Here is a 21,123-nt window from a genome sequence, read left to right as displayed (position 1 = left end):
TGGAGCTTGGTAAATGGGCCTCTGTATATTAATGTATGAAAGCAGATTCCTTTTATCTTGTTTTATTATGTATTATGCCTTTCCTGGCAAAGGGATATGATAACTTGTATGTACAGCTAACACACAATGGTATTCTATATGCATATTCTCTAAAATGGTTTCTGCAGAAATTTTTAAACAAGATTTGTTATACCTTCTTTAAATTCTGTAGAGTGTTAAATATATTCCTTAAAGCTAGTAAGGATTCCAAACAAAGTTCACTTTATTTGTTCTCTATTCTGGTTTCTTTACATGCAAGAAGTCTAATGGTAGCTCTAGCTTTTTGTTCAATCAAGAGATTTTTCAGAACTTCTTGGTAGCAGGGAAGTCTCGTCCTAGGCACATCTCAGCTCATTCTTAGAGTTCGGTTGCTACTTCCTGGGCTGTAATAAATTATGCATCCATTGGAGTGGATTTGTAGATCTGCAACATGTCTTCTCTGCATACATTCTTTAAAAAATGTCTGTTTTGATGTTTTTGCTTTTTGGGAAACGGTTTTTGGCAGGAAACTGCCTTATTCTGTGCCTCCTTTTCCTTAACATAGACTCTCAGCTTGGGTATTAAATGCCACATTATGGGATTCCTATGGACTCGTATCATCATACGAAAGAAAACAAAATGTATGCTTACCTGATGATAAGAGGGATGACAAGAGTCCATATAGGTCCTGCCCGTTTCAGTTTTTGAGCAACAGTTCTAATTTGTACCTCTGTGGTCCCTGCTTTTGTTTTTCCTACCTATCTGTTTCCATTTCTCTGTTCAGCTATACATTAAAGGGACAGTCTAGTCAAAATTAAACTTTCATGATTCAGATAGGGCATGAAATTTTAAACAACTTTCCAATTTACTTTTATCATCAAATTTGCTTTGTTCCCTTTGTGGTATTTTTGCAAAGCTAAACCTAGGTAGGCTCAAACTGATGTCTAAACCGTTGAAAACCGCCTCTTAGCTTAGAGCATTTTGAAAGTTTTTCACAGTTAGACAGTACTAGTTCATGTGTGTCATATAGGTAACATTGTGCTCACTCCCGTGGAGTTATTTAGAAGTCTGCACTGATTGGCTAAACTGCATGTCTGTCAAAAGCACTGAGATAAGGGGGCAGTCTGCAGAGGCTTAGATACAAGGGTATCACAGAGGTAAAATAAATCTTTATATTACTGTGTTGGTTATGCAAAACTGGGGAATGGGTAATAAATGGATTATCTATCTTTTTAAACAATAAAAATTCTGGTGTAGACTGTCCATTTAAACTGAGGAGGGAGGGGATTAAAGCTCTTGTGTGGGCTCTCAGCCTCCTCCTAGTGGCGGGAAGTATATCCCACATGTTATGGAATTCCTATGGACTCCTCATCCCAAAAGAAAAGAATTGATCAGGTAAGCATATTTTTTTTTCTTAGGCCACATTTGTATCTCCTTTTCAGGTTGTTCTCTGTAGATTTTGCCCTGAAACTTCCCTTTCATTTTCCTCTGTGTGTATAAAAATTGTAATTAGCAACTTGACAATGTTTTGCTGTAAATAAAAAAGTAAGAGATAGAAAATGTATTCTATTAGATTTTTTTTATTACTTATGTTAATACACATTTGTAACAGCCAAGTACTAGCCCAGAGAACATTATTGTATTATGATTATAATTCTAAGGTGGAGTAAAGTAACTTTTATTCAATTGTACTCTGGAAAAACATAAGCACTCACGTAATTTATGGAAAATATAACCCAAAGAGTGAAATAAAAATAAAACAACAAATATATTTTACTAAAATTCACATATGAAATATACACAATGTACAATCAATCTTTAACTATAAAATCCAACTAATTATGACTACTAACGTTATATCCAAGAAAGAAAAAGTCCCATGCTTCTTAACAGTCAAACACCGTGCTGTAAATTAGGGCAGATTCTTTACTAGTAACTTCCGATATCAGGTCATGCACTACAAAACTAAAATCACAGGCAACTCTGACTCAAGAAAGATTTAAATGAAACAAAGCTTACTTCACAGCTCAATGCAAGTTATATTTACATTAAAAATCTTGTCAGTAAGCACATCACATAGTCACCAGGCATCACCACTGTTCTCAATATGTCACGATTCTGTAGATTGCTTGCATCCACGTTGCTCCACTTAGAGTTCCCTGTATTGGCAGTGTTCCCTCAGAATGGTACTACGTCACATGGGTACAGCTGTTAGTTCTTACAGGCACCTGTACCCATGTGATGTACCGACTCTAAGGGAACTCTGTGATTTTCAATGTGTATGTAACTTTTATTGCGATGTGAAATGAGTGTCATGCCATTAAAACTTCCTTGAGTCGGAGTATCATATGGGTTAAAGCGATAGTAAAGTTCAAATGAATATACACAAAATAGAAAAGAAAGTAGGTCCCACCAAATAAGTGGGATCTAAAAGTCTAGGTAACCAGCACTTATGTATCAATATCAAAGTCAACAACTAGGAAAAACTGCAGAGAGAAAGGTTTTTGCACAAAACAATATAAACATATTTATTAATTAATACAATATAAACATTAAAAACATCATGTAATGGGGTCCCCCAGATCAAGATATAGGTTCAAGGTAATAGCCGGTTAGTGAGTTATGTCTGGGGTGCACCACAAAGGTAAAGCAAAGCAATTAATGTTGTAAGACTTCTCCAAAGAGAGCAGAGTAGTGAAAGGCAATGCAGATTGGCATAGGTGCATAAGCGTATAGTGAGTCAGATGAAACAGCACTATAATACGATCCACAGACAACCCGTTGTATCCACGGTCAGCCAAAGCATGATACCCTGAACAAAGGCAAATGATGATAAACACACTCACTGAACCATAGGGATTTGCACTTCCAGATCGTGAAGGTGGACCGCAGCCAGAGATTTCCCCTGTGCCACCAGTCACTTGTCTATCTGTAATATCCACATGCAAAGTTCATTTTCCGGATGGTGTAGTAAAGCCACAGTAGATAACAGCAGTTAGAGGGAATCCCCAAACAGAGATAGATAGCGACAAACCAACTCGTTCCTGTGCGCGTTTCACTCCACTCTCATGCTCGCCTGGAGCTTCTTCCGGGTTGTGACGTAACCCTGTAAAGGTTGCCATTTATTGGATACAATTACCACGTGATATCCATACGTCAATCACAGCAGCTGTAAAGTGATTTTTGAAAGCCATAACAGAGTGACACTAAAATGAACACTTATGCAATCTGCAAATTAGCCTTTTTTCTTATTTCTTTTGTAATCCGAAAAAAAGGGGGTCTTTGGAAACCACTTGTCAGAGTACAATCAGAATAAACACAAGCATTTTGTACAATATTAGTTATAAAACAAAAGAGTATCCAAAGCGCGTCCAAGTTAGAGAAAAGAGTCCCTTGATTTCCAATGCATAGGTAAAAAACAAGCCTTTATTGTGAAAATTCTACAGGATAAAACATGGTCATAAAAACTCTCAGCAGAGAGACAAGTGAAAAAGGTCTGACCGGTTTCGGCCCAGTGTGGCCGTAGTCATAGACAGATAACAGGTATTCAAAGAACACACCTTATATACCTGTTAACCACTCCCCATCTGGGAGTGGTATAGAAAGAGTAGATTAAAAACAAACTCGTTGCTCTAAGCTATTAAGAAAAAAGGGGGTATATGTTATAAATATATAATAACAAATGGAGATTCAAATAGATAATCAAATATAAATATGGACTGTAGGCATGAGTGATGATATTCACTTAAAGGTAAATAGATAAATAAATAAATTAATAAATTAATTAATTAATAAATGTATACATACATAATTACATAAATACATAGACTAATCTGAACCTACTAGGAGATAACAGAAAAAAGTGGAATATGTATATTAATAGATGTAGGAACAAATATCATGATGGCCAGTGAAGCCACTAATTCATAGATATAAATAATAAAATTAATTTTGCAGATGTATTAAAGAGACAACAATCCATATGAAAAAATAAAAAATTATTATTAATAAATAGATGTCTAAATATGAACTAGAGAGCCAAATAATCAAATGGCCAAACAGAGAATTGAACATAAAATGCTTCATACACTAAACCTAAATATTTATTTATATCATGAGGATGTAAAGTTATACACAACACACCTAAGCCTTATGATATACCTGCCAGCCCAAAAAAGAGTTGATTATAAATGGCTATGGGTATTAACCATCTCTAAAGTGTCAAGGAAAATATGTGGAGAGTCAGGCACTATCTGTGCCAGTAATTGATAATGTCGAATTCCGAATTGAAACCCTCAGGCACCAGGCTACCGAGCCTGTGAATCCAATAGATCTCTTGCCTGGAGAGGATGTGAAGTAAATCACCTCCCCTAGGTGGTCTGGACACAGACTTGATAGCCCGCCACCTGAAGGTTCCAACATCTCCCATATGTACATCCAAAAAGTGTTTGGATAGAGCAGAAAAAGCCCTTTCCTGGGAAACGTAGGAGAGATGCTCTCTAATCCGGGAGGTGATTTACTTCATATCCTCTCCAGGCAAGAGATCTATTGGATTCACACGCTCGGTAGCCTGGTGCCTAAGGGTTTCAATTCGGAATTCGACATTATCAATTACTGGCACAGATAGTGCCTGACTCTCCACATATTTTCCTTGACACTTTAGAGATGGTTAATACCCTTAGGCCTAGATTTGGAGTTTGGCGGTAGCCGTGAAAACCAGCGTTAGAGGCTCCTAACGCTGGTTTTAGGCTACCGCCAGTATTTGGAGTCAGTGATTAAAGGGTCTAACGCTCACTTTTCAGCCGCGACTTTTCCATACCGCAGATCCCCTTACGTCAATTGCGTATCCTATCTTTTCAATGGGATCTTCCTAACTCCGGTATTTAGAGTCGTGTCTGAAGTGAGCGTTAGAAATCTAACGACCAAACTCCAGCCGCAGAAAAAAGTCAGTAGTTAAGAGCTTTCTGGGCTAACGCCGGTTCATAAAGCTCTTAACTACTGTGCTCTAAAGTACACTAACACCCATAAACTACCTATGTACCCCTAAACTGAGGTCCCCCCACATCGCCGCCACTCGATTAAATATTTTTAACCCCTAATCTGCCGACCGCCACCTACGTTATACTTATGTACCCCTAATCTGCTGCCCCTAACACCGCCGACCCCTATATTATATTTATTAACCCCTAACCTGCCCCCCACAACGTCACCGCCAGCTACCTACAATAATTAACCCCTAATCTGCCGACAGCAAAGCGCCGCCACCTACATTATAGCTATGTACCCCTAATCTGCTGCCCCTAACACCGCCGACCCCTATATTATATTTATTAACCCCTAATCTGCCCCCCTCAACGTCGCCTCCACCTGCCTACACTTATTAACCCCTAATCTGCCGAGCAGATCTCACCGCTACTATAATAAAGTTATTAACCCCTAATCCGCCTCACTCCCGCCTCACTAACCCTCTAATACATAGTATTAACCCCTAATCTGCCCTACCTAATATCGCCGACACCTAACTTCAATTATTAACCCCTAATCTGCCGACCGGACCTCACCGCTACTCTATTAAATTTATTAACCCCTAAAGCTAATTCTAACCCTAACCCTAACACCCCCCTAAGTTAAATATAATTTTATTCTAACGAAATACATTAACTCTTATTAAATAACTTATTCCTATTTAAAGCTAAATACTTACCTGTAAAATAAACCCTAATATAGCTACAATATAAATTATAATTACATTGTAGCTATTTTAGGATTAATATTTATTTTACAGGCAACTTTGTATTTATTTTAACCAGGTACAATAGCTATTAAATAGTTAAGAACTATTTAATAGTTACCTAGTTAAATAATAACAAAATTACCTGTAAAATAAATCCTAACCTAAGTTACAATTAAACCTAACACTATACTATCATTAAATTAATTAAATAAAATACCTACAATTATCTACAATTAAACCTAACACTACACTATCAATAAATAAATTAAATACAATTCCTACAAATAACTACAATTAAATAAACTAACTAAAGTACAAAAAATAAAAAAGAACTAAGTTACAAAAAATAAAAAAATATTTACAAACATTAGAAAAAATAACAACAATTTTAAACTAATTACACCTACTCTAAGCCCCCTAATAAAATAACAAAGACCCCCAAAATAAAAAAATGCCCTACCCTATTCTAAATTACTAAAGTTCAAAGCTCTTTTACCTTACCAGCCCTGAACAGGGCCCTTTGCGGGGCATGCCCCAAGAAATTCAGCTCTTTTGCCTGTAAAAAAACACATACAATACCCCCCCCAACATTACAACCCACCACCCACATACCCCTAATCTAACCCAAACCCCCCTTAAATAAACCTAACACTAAGCCCCTGAAGATCTTCCTACCTTATCTTCACCTCACCGGGTATCACCGATCGGTCCTGGCTCCAAAATCTTCATCCAACCCAAGCGGGGGCTAGACATCCATCATTCGCAGCTGAAGAGGTCCAGAAGAGGCTCCAAAGTCTTCATCCTATCCGGGAAGAAGAGGCGATCCGGACCGGCAACCATCTTGATCCAAGCGGCATCTTCTATCTTCATCCGATGACGACCAGCTCCATCTTGAAGACCTCCAGCGCGGATCCGTCCTCTTCTTCCGACGACTTCCCGACGAATGACGGTTCCTTTAAGGGACGTCATCCAAGATGGCGTCCCTCGAATTCCGATTGGCTGATAGGATTCTATCAGCCAATCGGAATTAAGGTAGGAAAATTCTGATTGGCTGATGGAATCAGCCAATCAGAATCAAGTTCAATCCGATTGGCTGATCCAATCAGCCAATCAGATTGAGCTCGCATTCTATTGGCTGATCGGAACAGCCAATAGAATGCGAGCTCAATCTGATTGGCTGATTTGATCAGCCAATCGGATTGAACTTGATTCTGATTGGCTGATTCCATCAGCCAATCAGAATTTTCCTACCTTAATTCCGATTGGCTGATAGAATCCTATCAGCCAATCGGAATTCGATGGACGCCATCTTGGACGACGTCCCTTAAAGGAGCCTTCATTCGTCGGTAGTCCGTCGGGCCAGCAGGATGTTCCGCGTCGGAGGTCTGCAAGATGGATCCGGAAGAAAGAAGATTGAAGATGCCGTTGATAGAAGACTTCAGCCGGATCATGGACCTCTTCAGCTCCCGCTTGGATGATGACTTCAGCCGGATCATGGACCTCTTCAGCTCCCGCTTGGATGATGACTTCAGCCGGATCATGGACCTCTTCAGCTCCCGCTTGGATAATGACTTCAGCCGGATCATGGACATCTTCAGCCCCCCGCTTGGGCTTAGATCAGGACATCGGAGGAGCTCTTCTGGATGGATCGGTGAACCTGGTATGGTGAAGATAAGGTAGGAAGATCTTCAGGGGCTTAGTGTTAGGTTTATTTAAGGGGGGTTTGGGTTAGATTAGGGGTATGTGGGTGGTGGGTTGTAATGTTGGGGGGGGTATTGTATGTGGGGTTTTTTACAGGCAAAAGAGCTGAATTCTTTGGGGCATGCCCCGCAAAGGGCCCTGTTCAGGGCTGGTAAGGTAAAAGAGCTTTGAACTTTAGTAATTTAGAATAGGGTAGGGCATTTTTTTATTTTGGGGTTCTTTGTTATTTTATTAGGGGGCTTAGAGTAGGTGTATTTATTTATTTATTTTTTGTAACTTAGTTCTTTTTTATTTTTTGTACTTTAGTTAGTTTATTTCATTGTATTTATTTGTAGATATTGTATTTAATTTAATTTATTGATAGTGTAGTGTTAGGTTTAATTGTAGGTAATTGTAAGTATTTTATTTAATTCATTTATTGATAGTGTAGTGTTAGGTTTAATTGTAACTTAGGTTAGGATTTATTTTACAGGTAATTTTGTAATTATTTTAACTATTTTAGCTATTGTACCTGGTTAAAATAAATACAAAGTTACCTGTAAAATAAATATAAATCCTAAAATAGCTATAATATAAATATAATTTATATTGTAGCTATATTAGGGTTTATTTTACAGGTAAGTATTTAGCTTTAAATAGGAATAATTTATTTAATAAGAGTTAATTTATTTCGTTAGATTTAAATTATATTTAACTTAGGGGGGTGTTAGTGTTAGGGTTAGACTTAGCTTTAGGGGTTAATACATTTATTAGAATAGCGGTGAGCTCCAGTCGGCAGATTAGGGGTTAATGTTTGAAGTTAGGTGTCGGCGATGTTAGGGAGGGCAGATTAGGGGTTAATACTATTTATTATAAGGTTAGTGAGGCGGATTAGGGGTTAATAACTTTATTATAATAGCGGTGCGGTCCGGTCGGCAGATTAGGGGTTAATAAGTGTAGACAGGTGGAGGCGGCGTTGCGGGGGGCAGATTAGGGGTTAATAAATATAATATAGGGGTCGGCGGTGTTAGGGGCAGCAGATTAGGGGTACATAGGGATAATGTAAGTAGCGGCGGTTTACGGAGCGGCAGATTAGGGGTTAAAAATAATATGCAGGGGTCAGCGATAGCGGGGGCGGCAGAATAGGGGTTAATAAGTATAAGGTTAGGGGTGTTTAGACTCGGGGTACATGTTAGAGTGTTAGGTGCAGACGTAGGAAGTGTTTCCCCATAGACAACAATGGGGCTGCGTTAGGAGCTGAACGCGGCTTTTTTGCAGGTGTTAGGTTTTTTTTCAGCTCAAACAGCCCCATTGTTTTCTATGGGGGAATCGTGCACGAGCACGTTTTTGAGGCTGGCCGCGTCCGTAAGCAACTCTGGTATCGAGAGTTGCAGTGGCGTTAAATATGCCTGTACGCTCCCTTTTTGGAGCCTAACGCAGCCATTCTGTGGACTCTAAATACCAGAGTTATTTTAAAGGTGCGGCCAGAAAAAAGCCAGCATTAGCTACGCGGGTCGTTACCGACAAAACTCTAAATCTAGGCGATAGCCATTTATAATCAACTCTTTTTTGGGCTGGCAGGTATATCATAAGGCTTAGGTGTGTTGTGTATAACTTTACATCCTCATGATATAAATAAATATTTAGGTTTAGTGTATGAAGCATTTTATGTTCAATTCTCTGTTTGGCCATTTGATTATTTGGCTCTCTAGTTCATATTTAGACATCTATTTATTAATAATAATTTTTTATTTTTTCATATGGATTGTTGTCTCTTTAATACATCTGCAAAATTAATGTTATTATTTATATCTATGAATTAGTGGCTTCACTGGCCATCATGATATTTGTTCCTACATCTATTAATATACATATTCCACTTTTTTCTGTTATCTCCTAGTAGGTTCAGATTAGTCTATGTATTTATGTAATGATGTATGTATACATTTATTAATTAATTTATTTATTAATTTATTTATTTATCTATTTACCTTTAAGTGAATATCATCACTCATGCCTACAGTCCATATTTATATTTGATTATCTATTTGAATCTCCATTTGTTATTATATATTTATATTTATAACATATACCCCCTTTTTTCTTAATAGCTTAGAGCAACGAGTTTGTTTTTAATCTACTCTTTCTATACCACTCCCAGATGGGGAGTGGTTAACAGGTATATAAGGTGTGTTCTTTGAATACCTGTTATCTGTCTATGACTACGGCCACACTGGGCCGAAACCGGTCAGACCTTTTTCACTTGTCTCTCTGCTGAGAGTTTTTATGACCATGTTTTATCCTGTAGAATTTTCACAATAAAGGCTTGTTTTTTACCTATGCATTGGAAATCAAGGGACTCTTTTCTCTAACTTGGACGCGCTTTGGATACTCTTTTGTTTTGCACTTACTGTGGAGTACAGGGACTCCACTTCCGCCAGCACGCACAAGCCGACACGGATTACAGCTGACCCGGATGATCCCAGCTGATTGGAGAAGGTGTGCGTTAAGGAGAGAGGCTGAGTAGTGTTTTAAAAATTGCCACTGACACCTGGGATTGCACTAAATGTTTAACAGCGGAACCCCGGCACTGTGAGTATTCTTTACGCTTGCATGAGACTGACACTTAGGAATTTAAAAGCTATAAGAACAGCGGAACCCCAGCACTGTGAGTATGCCTCTTTAGAATCTGCATGTGATCACTTGAAAGTTTTTGTTATGACATAGCTTTATGCCACGGAGATGTGGAATTGTGCTTAACTCTGAGCCTGATTAACGCTACGGACAACGAGCTGACAGGCCAATAATATCACCAATTGCTACATCATTTTACTTCTGCATGTCTAATAGCGGGTGGCTTGTGAGATCACATTTTACAGCTGGGCTACTCAGGAACACTAGAGGTTTTGATGCATACATCTAAAGTGACTGCTTCAAGGTATATTGCTTGCACAGCCACATTAGCCGTCACATTGCTTGCTTGCCTTTACTCAGTGCTTAAACGCAGATTTATCCGCTGTATTTTCTCCTGGTTTGCAACTCTTATATACAGACTTGTCACTCCATTTAACACTACATGTCGCAAAGGTGACAGTCTCTCTCAGCACACAACATAGTTCTGAACTTTGCTTTGAGCAATACCGGTTGCTCACTTTACTGTATAATATTAGTTATAGGTGATATTATACCTTGTTCAATCACATACATAGTCCATATGTATTAACGGGATCAAACCAATGTATTATTAAATTATTGCAATATACCTTACAAAATTACTTTAAAAATGATTAAAGCAGGGACATATTAATTAAATTCAATAATGATTATTATAGAAAGCATTCTATTATATTACACATTGAAGGTTCACATATTGCTGGGAATTAAAAGAATGGCTGAGGAGAATGCATGCATAAAAGAGTATTTACAGATTTCTAAATTAGGAAGGAGGCAAACTCTAACTTTTTATTTAGGCCTTTAGGGGACAGGGTTTGGAGGTTATACATTAATCTCATTACTTTTTGGAGGAGGATATTGTCGATATTACCTACTCTTCTACTAAGTTTCACTGATTCAATGCCAATAAAGTTCAGGCTATCAATCTTAGAACCATGACATTGTGCAAATTGTCTCGCTACTGGGCTATCGATATTAAAGTCCTTAATATCATCACAATGTTCAGTTATACATGAACAGAATTCTCTATAAGTTTTGCCTACGTAGAAAAGTGGGCAGGAACATGATAACAGGTATATCACACCTGTAGTTGAACACTTAATAAATTACTGAATTTTACATACTTTCGGCTAGATTACGAGTTTTGCGTTATGAGTGAAAAAGCAGCGTTATGGCTCTTATTCACTACCGCTGGTATTACGAGTCTTGCAGGTATATCTGTACCGCACACTTTTTTGGCTGTAATGCAACGTAACTACCGCAGCTTTCAAAAATTCCTTTTTCAATGGGACTTCCATAGCGTCGGTATTACGAGTTTGCCTGTCCGACCAAAAAGTGAGAGGTACAGCCTATGAGGCCTATTTATCATATGTCTGTCGGACCTGATCCGACAGTGCAGATCAGGTACCACAGACATCGCTGAATGCGAAGAGCAATACGCTCTCTGTAGTCAGCATTGCACCAGCAGCTCACAAGTTTGGGTTGAATTCCGGTGATTCCTGTCCGCCTCATCAGAGCAGGAGGACAGGGTTATGGAGCAGCGGTCTTTAGACCGCTGCTTCATAACTGGTGATTCTGGCGAGCCTGCAGGCTCGCCAGAAACATGGGGCCTCAAGCTCCATTTGGAGCTTGATAGATAGGCCCCTATAACTACAAGATCCGTACCGTACACTGAAAGTCAGTAGTTATGGCTTTAATGTTACAAAGCTGTACCATAAATCTCATAACTAAAGTGTTACAAAGTACACTAACACCCATAAACTACCTATTAACCCCTAAACTGAGGCCCTCCCGCATCGCAAACACTAAAATAAAATTATTAACCCCTAATCTGCCGCTCCCGACATCGCCGCCACTATAATAAACATATTAACCCCTAAAATGCTGTACTCCCGCATTGCAAACACTAGTTAAATATTATTAACCCCTAATCTGCTGTCCCTAACATCGCCACAACCTACATTACTGTTATTAACCCCTAATCTGCTGCCCCCAAAATCACCACCACTATACTAAAGTTATTAAACCCTAAACCTAACCCTAAGTCTAACCCTAACACCAACTAACTTTAACATAATTTAAATTATTCCAAATAAAAATTACAATTACTACCTAAATTATTCCTATTTAAAACTAAATAAATACTTACCTGTAAAATAAAACCTAAGCTAGCTACAATATAACTAATAGTTATATTGTATCTAGCTTATGTTTTATTTCACAGGTAAATTTGTATTTATTTTAACTAGGTAGACTAGTTACTAAATAGTTATTAACTATTTACTGAACATCTGTGGAAATTAATCACAAAGAAAAGAGGACGCCTCCTAGTGCAATATTGCAAGATAATACTCACAAAATAAGCAGCACCTATGTGCTGATTGGGGCAGGCTGGGGAATCACAGTGACCCAGCTACACTGATCCAGCGATTGGATGATGGAGCTTGAATGGAAACAAATGTAGAATCTGAACAAGAAATCAAAAAAGAGATGGGGGAGCACCTCCTAGTGCAATAATGTAATATAAATGGCACAAATGGGCAAACTTGAAGATTGTATACTCACAAAGGGAGCAGCACCTATGTGCTGATTGAGGCAGGCTGGGGAATCACAGTGACCCAGTTACACTGATCCTGCAGCAGGATGATGGTTACCAATATCTCCAAACAAACAATCAGGCTTAGACTTCCATAAAAATAACAATTTATTTAAAAATTCAAGGGATGTGAATTGACAACACCCCAATATAAAAACAATTGTTTAAAAACAGTTGCAACTAGTTTCTCAGCTACAAAGGCTGTTTCCTCAGGCTACCTATACCTAGGTATCATCAACAGGTTTGGGGGATTAACTATTTACTAGCTACCTAGTTAAAATAAATACAAATTTACCTGTAAAATAAAACCTAACCTGTCTTACACTAACACATAACCTTACACTACAATTAAATAAATTACATTAAATACAATTAACTACATTTAAAAAAAAATAAACACTATATTACACAAAATAAAAAAGAAATAATCAAATATTTAAACTAATTACACCTAATCTAATAGCCCTATCAAAATAAAAAAGCCCCCCCAAAATAAAAAAGCCCTAGCCTAAACTAAACTGCCAATAGCCCTTAAAAGGGTCTTTTGCGGGGCATTGCCCCAAAGAAATCAGCTCTTTTACCTGTAAAAAAAAATACAAACAACCCCCCAACAGTAAAACCCACCACCCACACAACCAAACCCGACAAATAAAATCCTATCTAAAAAAAAACTAAGCTCCCCATTGCCCTGAAAAGGGCATTTGGATGGGCATTGCCCTTAAAAGGGCATTTAGCTCTTTTTTTAGCCCAAACCCTAAGCTAAAAATAAAACCAACCCAATAAACCCTTAAGAAAACCTAACACTAACCCCAGAAGATCCACTTACAGTTTTTGAAGACCGGACATCCATCCTCAACGAAGCCAGGAGAAGTCTTCATCCAAGCGGCAAGAAGTCCTCAACAAAGCCGGGAGAAATCTTCATCCAGACGGATGAATTCTATCAGCCAATTGGAATTAAAGTTGAAAAAATCCTATTGGCTCTTAGTGAGATGGCCAGCAGATTCCATGAGTGGGGTTACTCTAGGAGATTCATAAAAAGAGCATTGTTTAAAGCAAAATTTAAAAAAAGAACAGAACTACTTTTTCAAACTCAAAAATCTAGTAATGATAATGCTGAAACAAAGATAAGGTTCATCACGAAATATAATTCTCATTGGGGAAAAAAATAGATCTATTCTGCATAATAATTGGCATTTGTTGATGATTATCCTCTGATGACGGCACGTAGGGCCAATAATTTGAAAGATTTATTGGTAAGAAGTGAGTTTAACCAGGTCAAAATTAATAATTGGTTGGAATCGTACTCCCAAAGAATAGTGGGATGTTCTCCCTGCAACCACTGTGTATGCTGCCAGTTTGTCAAAAAGACTAAAACTTTCCATACTAATACTAACAAAGTATATGAAATTCAGTCATTTATTAAGTGTTCAACTACAGGTGTGATATACCTGTTATCCTGTTCCTGCCCACTTTTCTACGTAGGCAAAACTTATAGAGAATTCTGTTCACGTATAACTGAACATTATGATGATATTAAGGACTTTAATATCGATAGCCCAGTAGCGAGACAATTTGCACAATGTCATGGTTCTAAGATTGATAGCCTGAACTTTATTGGCATTGAATCAGTGAAACTTAGTAGAAGGAGAGGTAATATCGACAATATCCTCCTCCAAAAAGTAATGAGATTAATGTATAACCTCCAAACCCTGTCCCTTAAAGGCCTAAATAAAAAGTTAGAGTTTGCCTCCTTCCTAATTTAAAAATAATAATGTATAATATAATAGAATGCTTTCTATAATAATATTTTTTGGATTCAATTAATATGTCCCTGCTTTAATAATTTTTAAAGTAATTTTGTAAGTTATATTACAATAATGTAATAATACATTGGTTTGATACTGTTAATACATATGGACTATGTATATGACTAAACATGATATAATATCACCTATAACTAGTATTGTACAAAATGCTTGTGTTTATTCTGATTGTACCCTGTCAAGTGGTTTCCAAAGACCCCTTTTTTCAGATAACAAAAGAAATAAGGAAAAGGCTAATTTGCAGTCTGCATACGTTTTCACGTTAGCGTGACTCTGTTATGGCTTTGTTCTCTTTGTATTCTTAGTTGAAGATAAACCTAGGTAGGCTCATGTGCTATTTTCTAAGCCATTATCTGAATGCATTTGACAGTTTTTCACAGCTAGAGTGCATTAGTTCACGTGTTTCATATAAATAACATTGTTGCTTACTCATGTGGATTTCTTAAAGAGTCAGCACTTATTGGTTAAAATGCAAGTCTGTCAAAAGATCTGAGATAAGGGGGCAGTCTGCCCAAGCTTAGATACAAGGTAATTACAGAGGTAAAAAGTATATTTCTATAACAGTGTTGGTTTTGCAAAACTGGGGAATAGTAAATAAAGGGATTATCTATCTTTTAAAACAATAACATTTTTGGTATTTTCACAAGGGGTTACTACAAACACACACAAAGAAAATGGCAAACATTACAAGTTTAGAGTCCCAGGCACCATCAGAATTGTAAAAAAAACTAACGGCGCTATACCAATAGTGAATGTGGAAATACCCTATAGTAGGTAATTTGTTTCACATATAATTACAATAACTATATAAATAATAGTAATTTTCTGGGTATAGGTGCTGTGTACTTGATAAAATATGTTACAAACGTATCAGTGCAAGACCAATATTAATGTACAACTTCAATCACTCACTTTCCAAATTTGCTTGAAATAGAACAGGTTAATAGGCATAGTTAGAATTAAAATATAACTTATTAAGGCAGTTAAAAAATAGTTACACATTAAAAACACAAGGAAACTATGCTGGATTTAGGGATTGGTACTCAAATAAGTAAAAAGGATATAGGGTGGAAACGTTTTTAAGACCTGTTAATCTTCCTGAGGTTTTACCTGTACCTGATGGTCTAAGCCAGGTAATTAGTTTACTCCTTCTGCAAGGTTTTAAAAGGGATAACCTTTATCTGCTGGTAATTTATTGGGCCATTTCCACTCTGGGTAAACATTCTACTATGCCCTTGGAAGACAGTACTACTTTTAAAGATGGTTTAGACAAGAAAGATAGTGTATTTTCATAAAAGGGCCTTTTTGTATGTGCAGGTTATATTCTCAGGCCAGCTATTTCTGTTGCTGATGCTTCTGCTTACTGGTTGTTTAGTCTTTAGTATTCTGAAGACTCTGCTAGTGCAAATCTTTTGGGCTTGCTTAAGAGTGCCAGTTGTTTTATTTGTGATGCTGTATTTGATATAAATATTAATGTAAAATGTACGTCATTGGCAGTCCTTGCCAGGAGAGCCTTGTGGCTTAAATCTTGGTCTGCTGATACTGTGTCTAAATATAGATTAATATCTCTTTCCTTTCAGAGAAAGAAGTAATTTTGGCTCTGATTTAGATTTTATTATATCTACTGTTACTGGTGGTAAAGAGGCTAATCTTCCTCAAGGAAGAAAGTCTAGAGGAAAATTTAAAGTTTCTATTCATTTTTATTCCTTTCATCAGAAAAAAAAACAAAAAGCTGACTCCTCTACTCAAAGCAAGGTTCCTCTGGTTCAGTCTGGAGACCTAATGCTAACTGGAACAAGTCAAAGCATGACAAAAAAATATATCCCAATCCCTACTACCAAAACTGCATGAAGGTGCGGCCCCCTATCCAGAAGTTCTGGTAGGGGGCAGATAAAGGGGCATATTTATCAAGGTCTGTCAGACCTTACCCGACAGTGCGGATCAGGTCCGACAGACCTAGCTGAATACAGCGAGCAATACGCTCGCCGTATTCAGCATTGCACCAACAGCTCACAAGCGCTGCTGGTGCAATGTCGCCCCCTGCAGACTCGCGGCCAATCGGCCGTCAGCAGGGGGGTGTCAATCAACCCGATCGTACTCGATCGGGTTGATTTCCGGTGATGTCTGTCCGCCTGCTCAGAGCAGGCGGACAGGTTATGGAGCAGTGGTCTTTGTGACCGCTGTTTCACAACTGCTGCATCAGCCTTTTTTGGGAGGCTGCTTCAGACCCCTAGTTTCAGAATATTGTTTCTCAGGGATATTGAATAGGATTCAGAAAAAGTCTCCAAGAGGAAGGGTTTTTTCTGACCAAAACCTCAAGCTTTTCTTCAGTCTGTCTCAGATATGGAAGATATTGGAGTGATTGTTCCAGTTCCTTTGCAGGAACAGGGGATAGGATTTTATTCAAATATCTTCATTGTTCCAAAGAAGGAATGTACTTTCAGACCAGTTCTAGATCTAAAAGCTTTGAACAGGTTTTTAAGGATCCAGACAACATTAGCAGAGAGATTGTTGTTCCTTCTTTGTGTCCTAATCCTATGAATGCTTCTGAGAGATATTTGCATTCTTTGGATGTTTTTAGGACATTGAAATATTATATTGATGCTACTTAGGACTTTAGACAAACTTTTAGTTTTTTTTCTGGCTCTAGAAACGGTCAGAAAGCTTCTGCTGTTTATTTGGCTTCTTGATTGAAACTTTTGATTCACAAAACTTACTTTGAAGCAGGTCAGCCTCCACCGCAGCGGATTACTGCTCATTCTACTAGGTCAGTTGCCACTTTTTGGGCTTTCAAGAATGAAGCTTCATTTGATCAGATTTGCAAGGCAGCTACTTGGTCTTCTTTGCATACTTTTACCAAATTCTACCATTTTGATGTGTTTGCTTCTTCTGAAGCAGGCTTTGGTAGAAAGGTTCCTCAGACAGCTGCCTCAGTTTGATTTTTTTGCCTTTTTGATTTATGTTAAGTGCATTAAAAAAACATTATTGGGGTTGTGAATTTAATTTCTGTGTTGTTCAGCTGTATGATGTATTGAAATGATCCACAAAGTTCTTTTAAATCAACATATTTATTATTTCTGAGCCACAACACCTGAGCTGCTTTCTGTCTGCTGAGCTCTTCCTGACTGCTGCCGAGCTGAGCACTTCCTGGTGCATCAGCCCTCTGTTATCTGACCCTTATGCATCTGCATTACAGGCTCATCTCAGCACATCTTTCGTTATCTAAACAAAACAAACAACAACACAAACATTATACATTAACAAGTATTAGAATAAGTAATAGAACAAGTTTTCGCAAAAACAAAAGGTCTACATTTTCTGGCATGACTATCAACCTAGAACAACTAAACCAAGTATAACACAAAATGAAATAGACATTAATTAGTGTCAAATGCAGTTAACATTATTCAATGAGTCTTTGTGGCCTTCTGACTGCTCTGCCGCTTGAAGTAGGTTGGTCCCCTTGTGAGGACTGTTGTACTGTTCCACCATGATACTGTACTGGGGCAGAAATGTTCTCTGTACTGTCAGTATCCTCAAAAGATGACTCTGGAATAGCCTTTTCTGAATCCTCGGTATTGCTTTACCAATCCATGTCCAATGACTGTGTTTGGTTCAGAGAATGATTTGGTATCTTTAAGAAGAAATGTTTCCGATTATGTCTCAACACCACTCTGTGCTTTGTCTTTACTTCAAAGAACCTGTCTGCAACATTACGCAGCACTACAACTTCATTCATCCAGTGTTGACCTCACTCAATGACCTGTCCAGATCTTTACAGTGTCCCCAATGTGCAGCATTTTTACATTCTTTGCACTTTTGTCATAGTTCCTTTTCTGACATTCCCTTATTCCTTCTTTCTTTTCTATATAGGAAGTATGCAAGTTTCTGCCATGACGATACTGTGTCAAATGCAATTGTGGTAGCTTTCTCTTTATCTGACGCCTGAAGAATAATTCTTCAGGAGATTTGCCCCTTCCAAAGATGTTGCTAAATAATTAAAGCAAAGCTACCTGTGGCTCCTCACCTGAGTGACTAGACTTTGTAAATAATCTCTTAATAAATTTGACTCTGCACTCGGCTAATCCATTCCCTTAAGGATATTTGGGAACTGATGTTCTGTGAAGAAATCCAAACTCTTCAGAAAATGCCTTAAAGTACCTGCAGGAGAACTGGGGTCTGTTGTCTGTTTTTAGGATTATAGGGATGCCAAATCTTGAAAATATAGCTTGTAATTTCCTGCATACATGCTCTGATGACGTATTCCTGAGTTTGGCAACCTCAGGGTACGATGAGTAAAAGTCTAGCATTGCTAGGTAATCATGTCCATCAAGTGAAAACAAATTCACTCCCACTCCACTGTATGCCAAGGAATCTTCGCCATATCTTCCTGCAGTAAAGGTTCTTTTGGACTGGCTGGCTAAAATGACTGACAGGTGAAACATGAAGAGACTGCAGTTGATATATCACTCATCATTGAAGGCCAGAAAATAACTTGCTCTCCTCTTACATTTTTGTATCCCTAAAAGTGATTTATGTATTTTTTGTAGCATTTCTTGTCGGAGAGAAACTGGAATTACCAATCTCCTTCCTTTCAAGAGTTCATTGTCAAGCAGGGGTAGTTCATCCCTTTGTGCAACTCATTGTTTTGACATGTATATTTTCTTATTTGTCGAAAGTATGGCTTGTATCACATTTTGAAGAGTTTCATCTTCTGCAGTAGCCTGTTACAGTTTTTTCCACATGACTGGTGAAATCACTCCCGACATCACAATGCTGTTAATATGCCCATCCACATCAGCATCACTGCCAACATCCGGAGTAGTGATGTCGCAAACTTAAAAATTTCGGTTTGCGAACGGCGGACTCGAACTTCCGGTATTGACTTCAATAGGCAGGCGAACTTTAAAACCTACAAGGACTCTTTCTGGCCACAATAGTGATGGAAAAGTTGTTTCAAGGGGACTAACACCTGGACTGTGGCATGCTGGAGGGGGATCCATGTCAAAACTCCCATGGAAAATTACATAGTTGATGCAGAGTCTGCTTTTAACCCATAAAGGGCCTAAATCACCTAACATTCCTAAATTGTTTGCAATAACGTGCTTTAAAACATCAGTTATGATGTCGTATCGATCAGGTAGTGTAAGGGTTACGCCCGCTTCACAGTGACAGACCAAACTCCAAGTGTAACGCACCACAAACAACCACAAACAGTCCATTTGCACAACCACGAGATAGATAGATTTGATAAATAGATACATAGATTACATAGCTCAATCGATGCAATATACATATGATCGATACAAATTACATAGATCAATAGATGCAATATACATTTGGTAGATACGAATTACATCGATCAATAGATGCAATATCCATTTGATAGATACGAATTACATCGATCCAAAGATCATAAGAATTACATTCTATAGATACGAATTACATCGATCAATAGATGCAATATACATTTGATAGATACGTTTGATAGTTAGATCGATTTGATAGATAAATAGATAGATTTGAAAGATATATAATTTCCCTGACAGAGTATAACAATAAGACATGCGGTCTGGGACCCGTGGTGTGTTAAGTAGTACTATTCTTAGCAGTTTACTACAACTTGTTACTCCCCCTGTCGGGGGAGGTCTATATGGCCTGCATTTTTGGAACAGGGAGATGGAAGAAGATGATTGGTCTGTCCTCCTACTTCAAATTTTTCAAAAACACAAGTGGCTGTCTCAAAACAGTCCGGACACGAGATAGATAGATAGATAGATAGATAGATAGGATAGATAGATATACATAGATTGATAGTTAGATAGAATCGATAGAAGATAAATAGACAGATTTGTTAGATATATAGTTACCCTGACAAAGTATAATAATTAAACATGCGGTCTGGGACCCATGGTAACTAGGTTGTGTTAAGTAGTACTATTCTTAGCACTTTCAGCCCTGTAACTCCTCCTATCGGGGGAGGTCTATATGGCCTGCATGATTACCATGACAAAGTATAACAACAAGACACGCGGTCTGGGACCCATGGTAACTAGGTTGTGTTAAGTAAAACTTTTCTTAGCACTTTAATCCCTCTTACTCCCCCTTTCGATGGAGGTCTATATGGCCTGCATGATTACCCTGACAAAGTATAACAACAAAACATGTGGTGTGGGACCCATGGTAACTAGGTTGTGTTAAGTAGTACTATTCTTAGAACTTTAATCGCTGTTACTCCCCTATGAAGGGAGGTCTATATGGCCTGCATGATTACCCTGACAAAATATAATAACAAAACATGCGGTCTGGGACCCAAGGTAACTAGGTTGTGTTAAGTAGTACTATTCTTAGCACTTTCATCCCTGTAACTCCTCCTATCGGGGGAGGTCTATATGGCCTGCATGATTACCCTGACAAAATATAACAACAAGACATGCTGTCTGGGACCCATGGTAACTAGGTTGTGTTAAGTAAAACTTTTCTTAGCAGTTTAATCCCTCTTACTCCCCCTTTCGGTGGAGGTCTATATGGCCTTCATGATTACCCTATATGGCCTTCTTGATTATCGATTCTTAGATAGAATTGATAGAAGATAAATA

General features: G+C 38.0%; 1 protein-coding gene across 1 annotated transcript in view; it reads left to right on the top strand.

Moving 5' to 3' along the window:
- Positions 1-19,247, top strand: part of GUCY2D (guanylate cyclase 2D, retinal) — a 149,171-nt gene extending 129,924 nt beyond the window's left edge. Inside the window, exons 19-21 of the mRNA XM_053719487.1 lie at positions 3,481-3,512; positions 14,184-14,351; positions 19,204-19,247. Of these exons, the coding sequence (XP_053575462.1) occupies positions 3,481-3,512; positions 14,184-14,351; positions 19,204-19,247 (244 nt within the window). The remainder of the gene's footprint in view (positions 1-3,480; positions 3,513-14,183; positions 14,352-19,203) is intronic.
- The last annotated feature ends 1,876 nt before the right edge of the window (positions 19,248-21,123 follow it).

Source organism: Bombina bombina, chromosome 6 (genome assembly GCF_027579735.1).
Source record: "Bombina bombina isolate aBomBom1 chromosome 6, aBomBom1.pri, whole genome shotgun sequence".
Lineage (NCBI taxonomy): Eukaryota > Metazoa > Chordata > Amphibia > Anura > Bombinatoridae > Bombina > Bombina bombina.
Note: the sequence above shows the minus strand (reverse complement) of the source record. Positions and strands in the feature narration are given on the sequence as shown.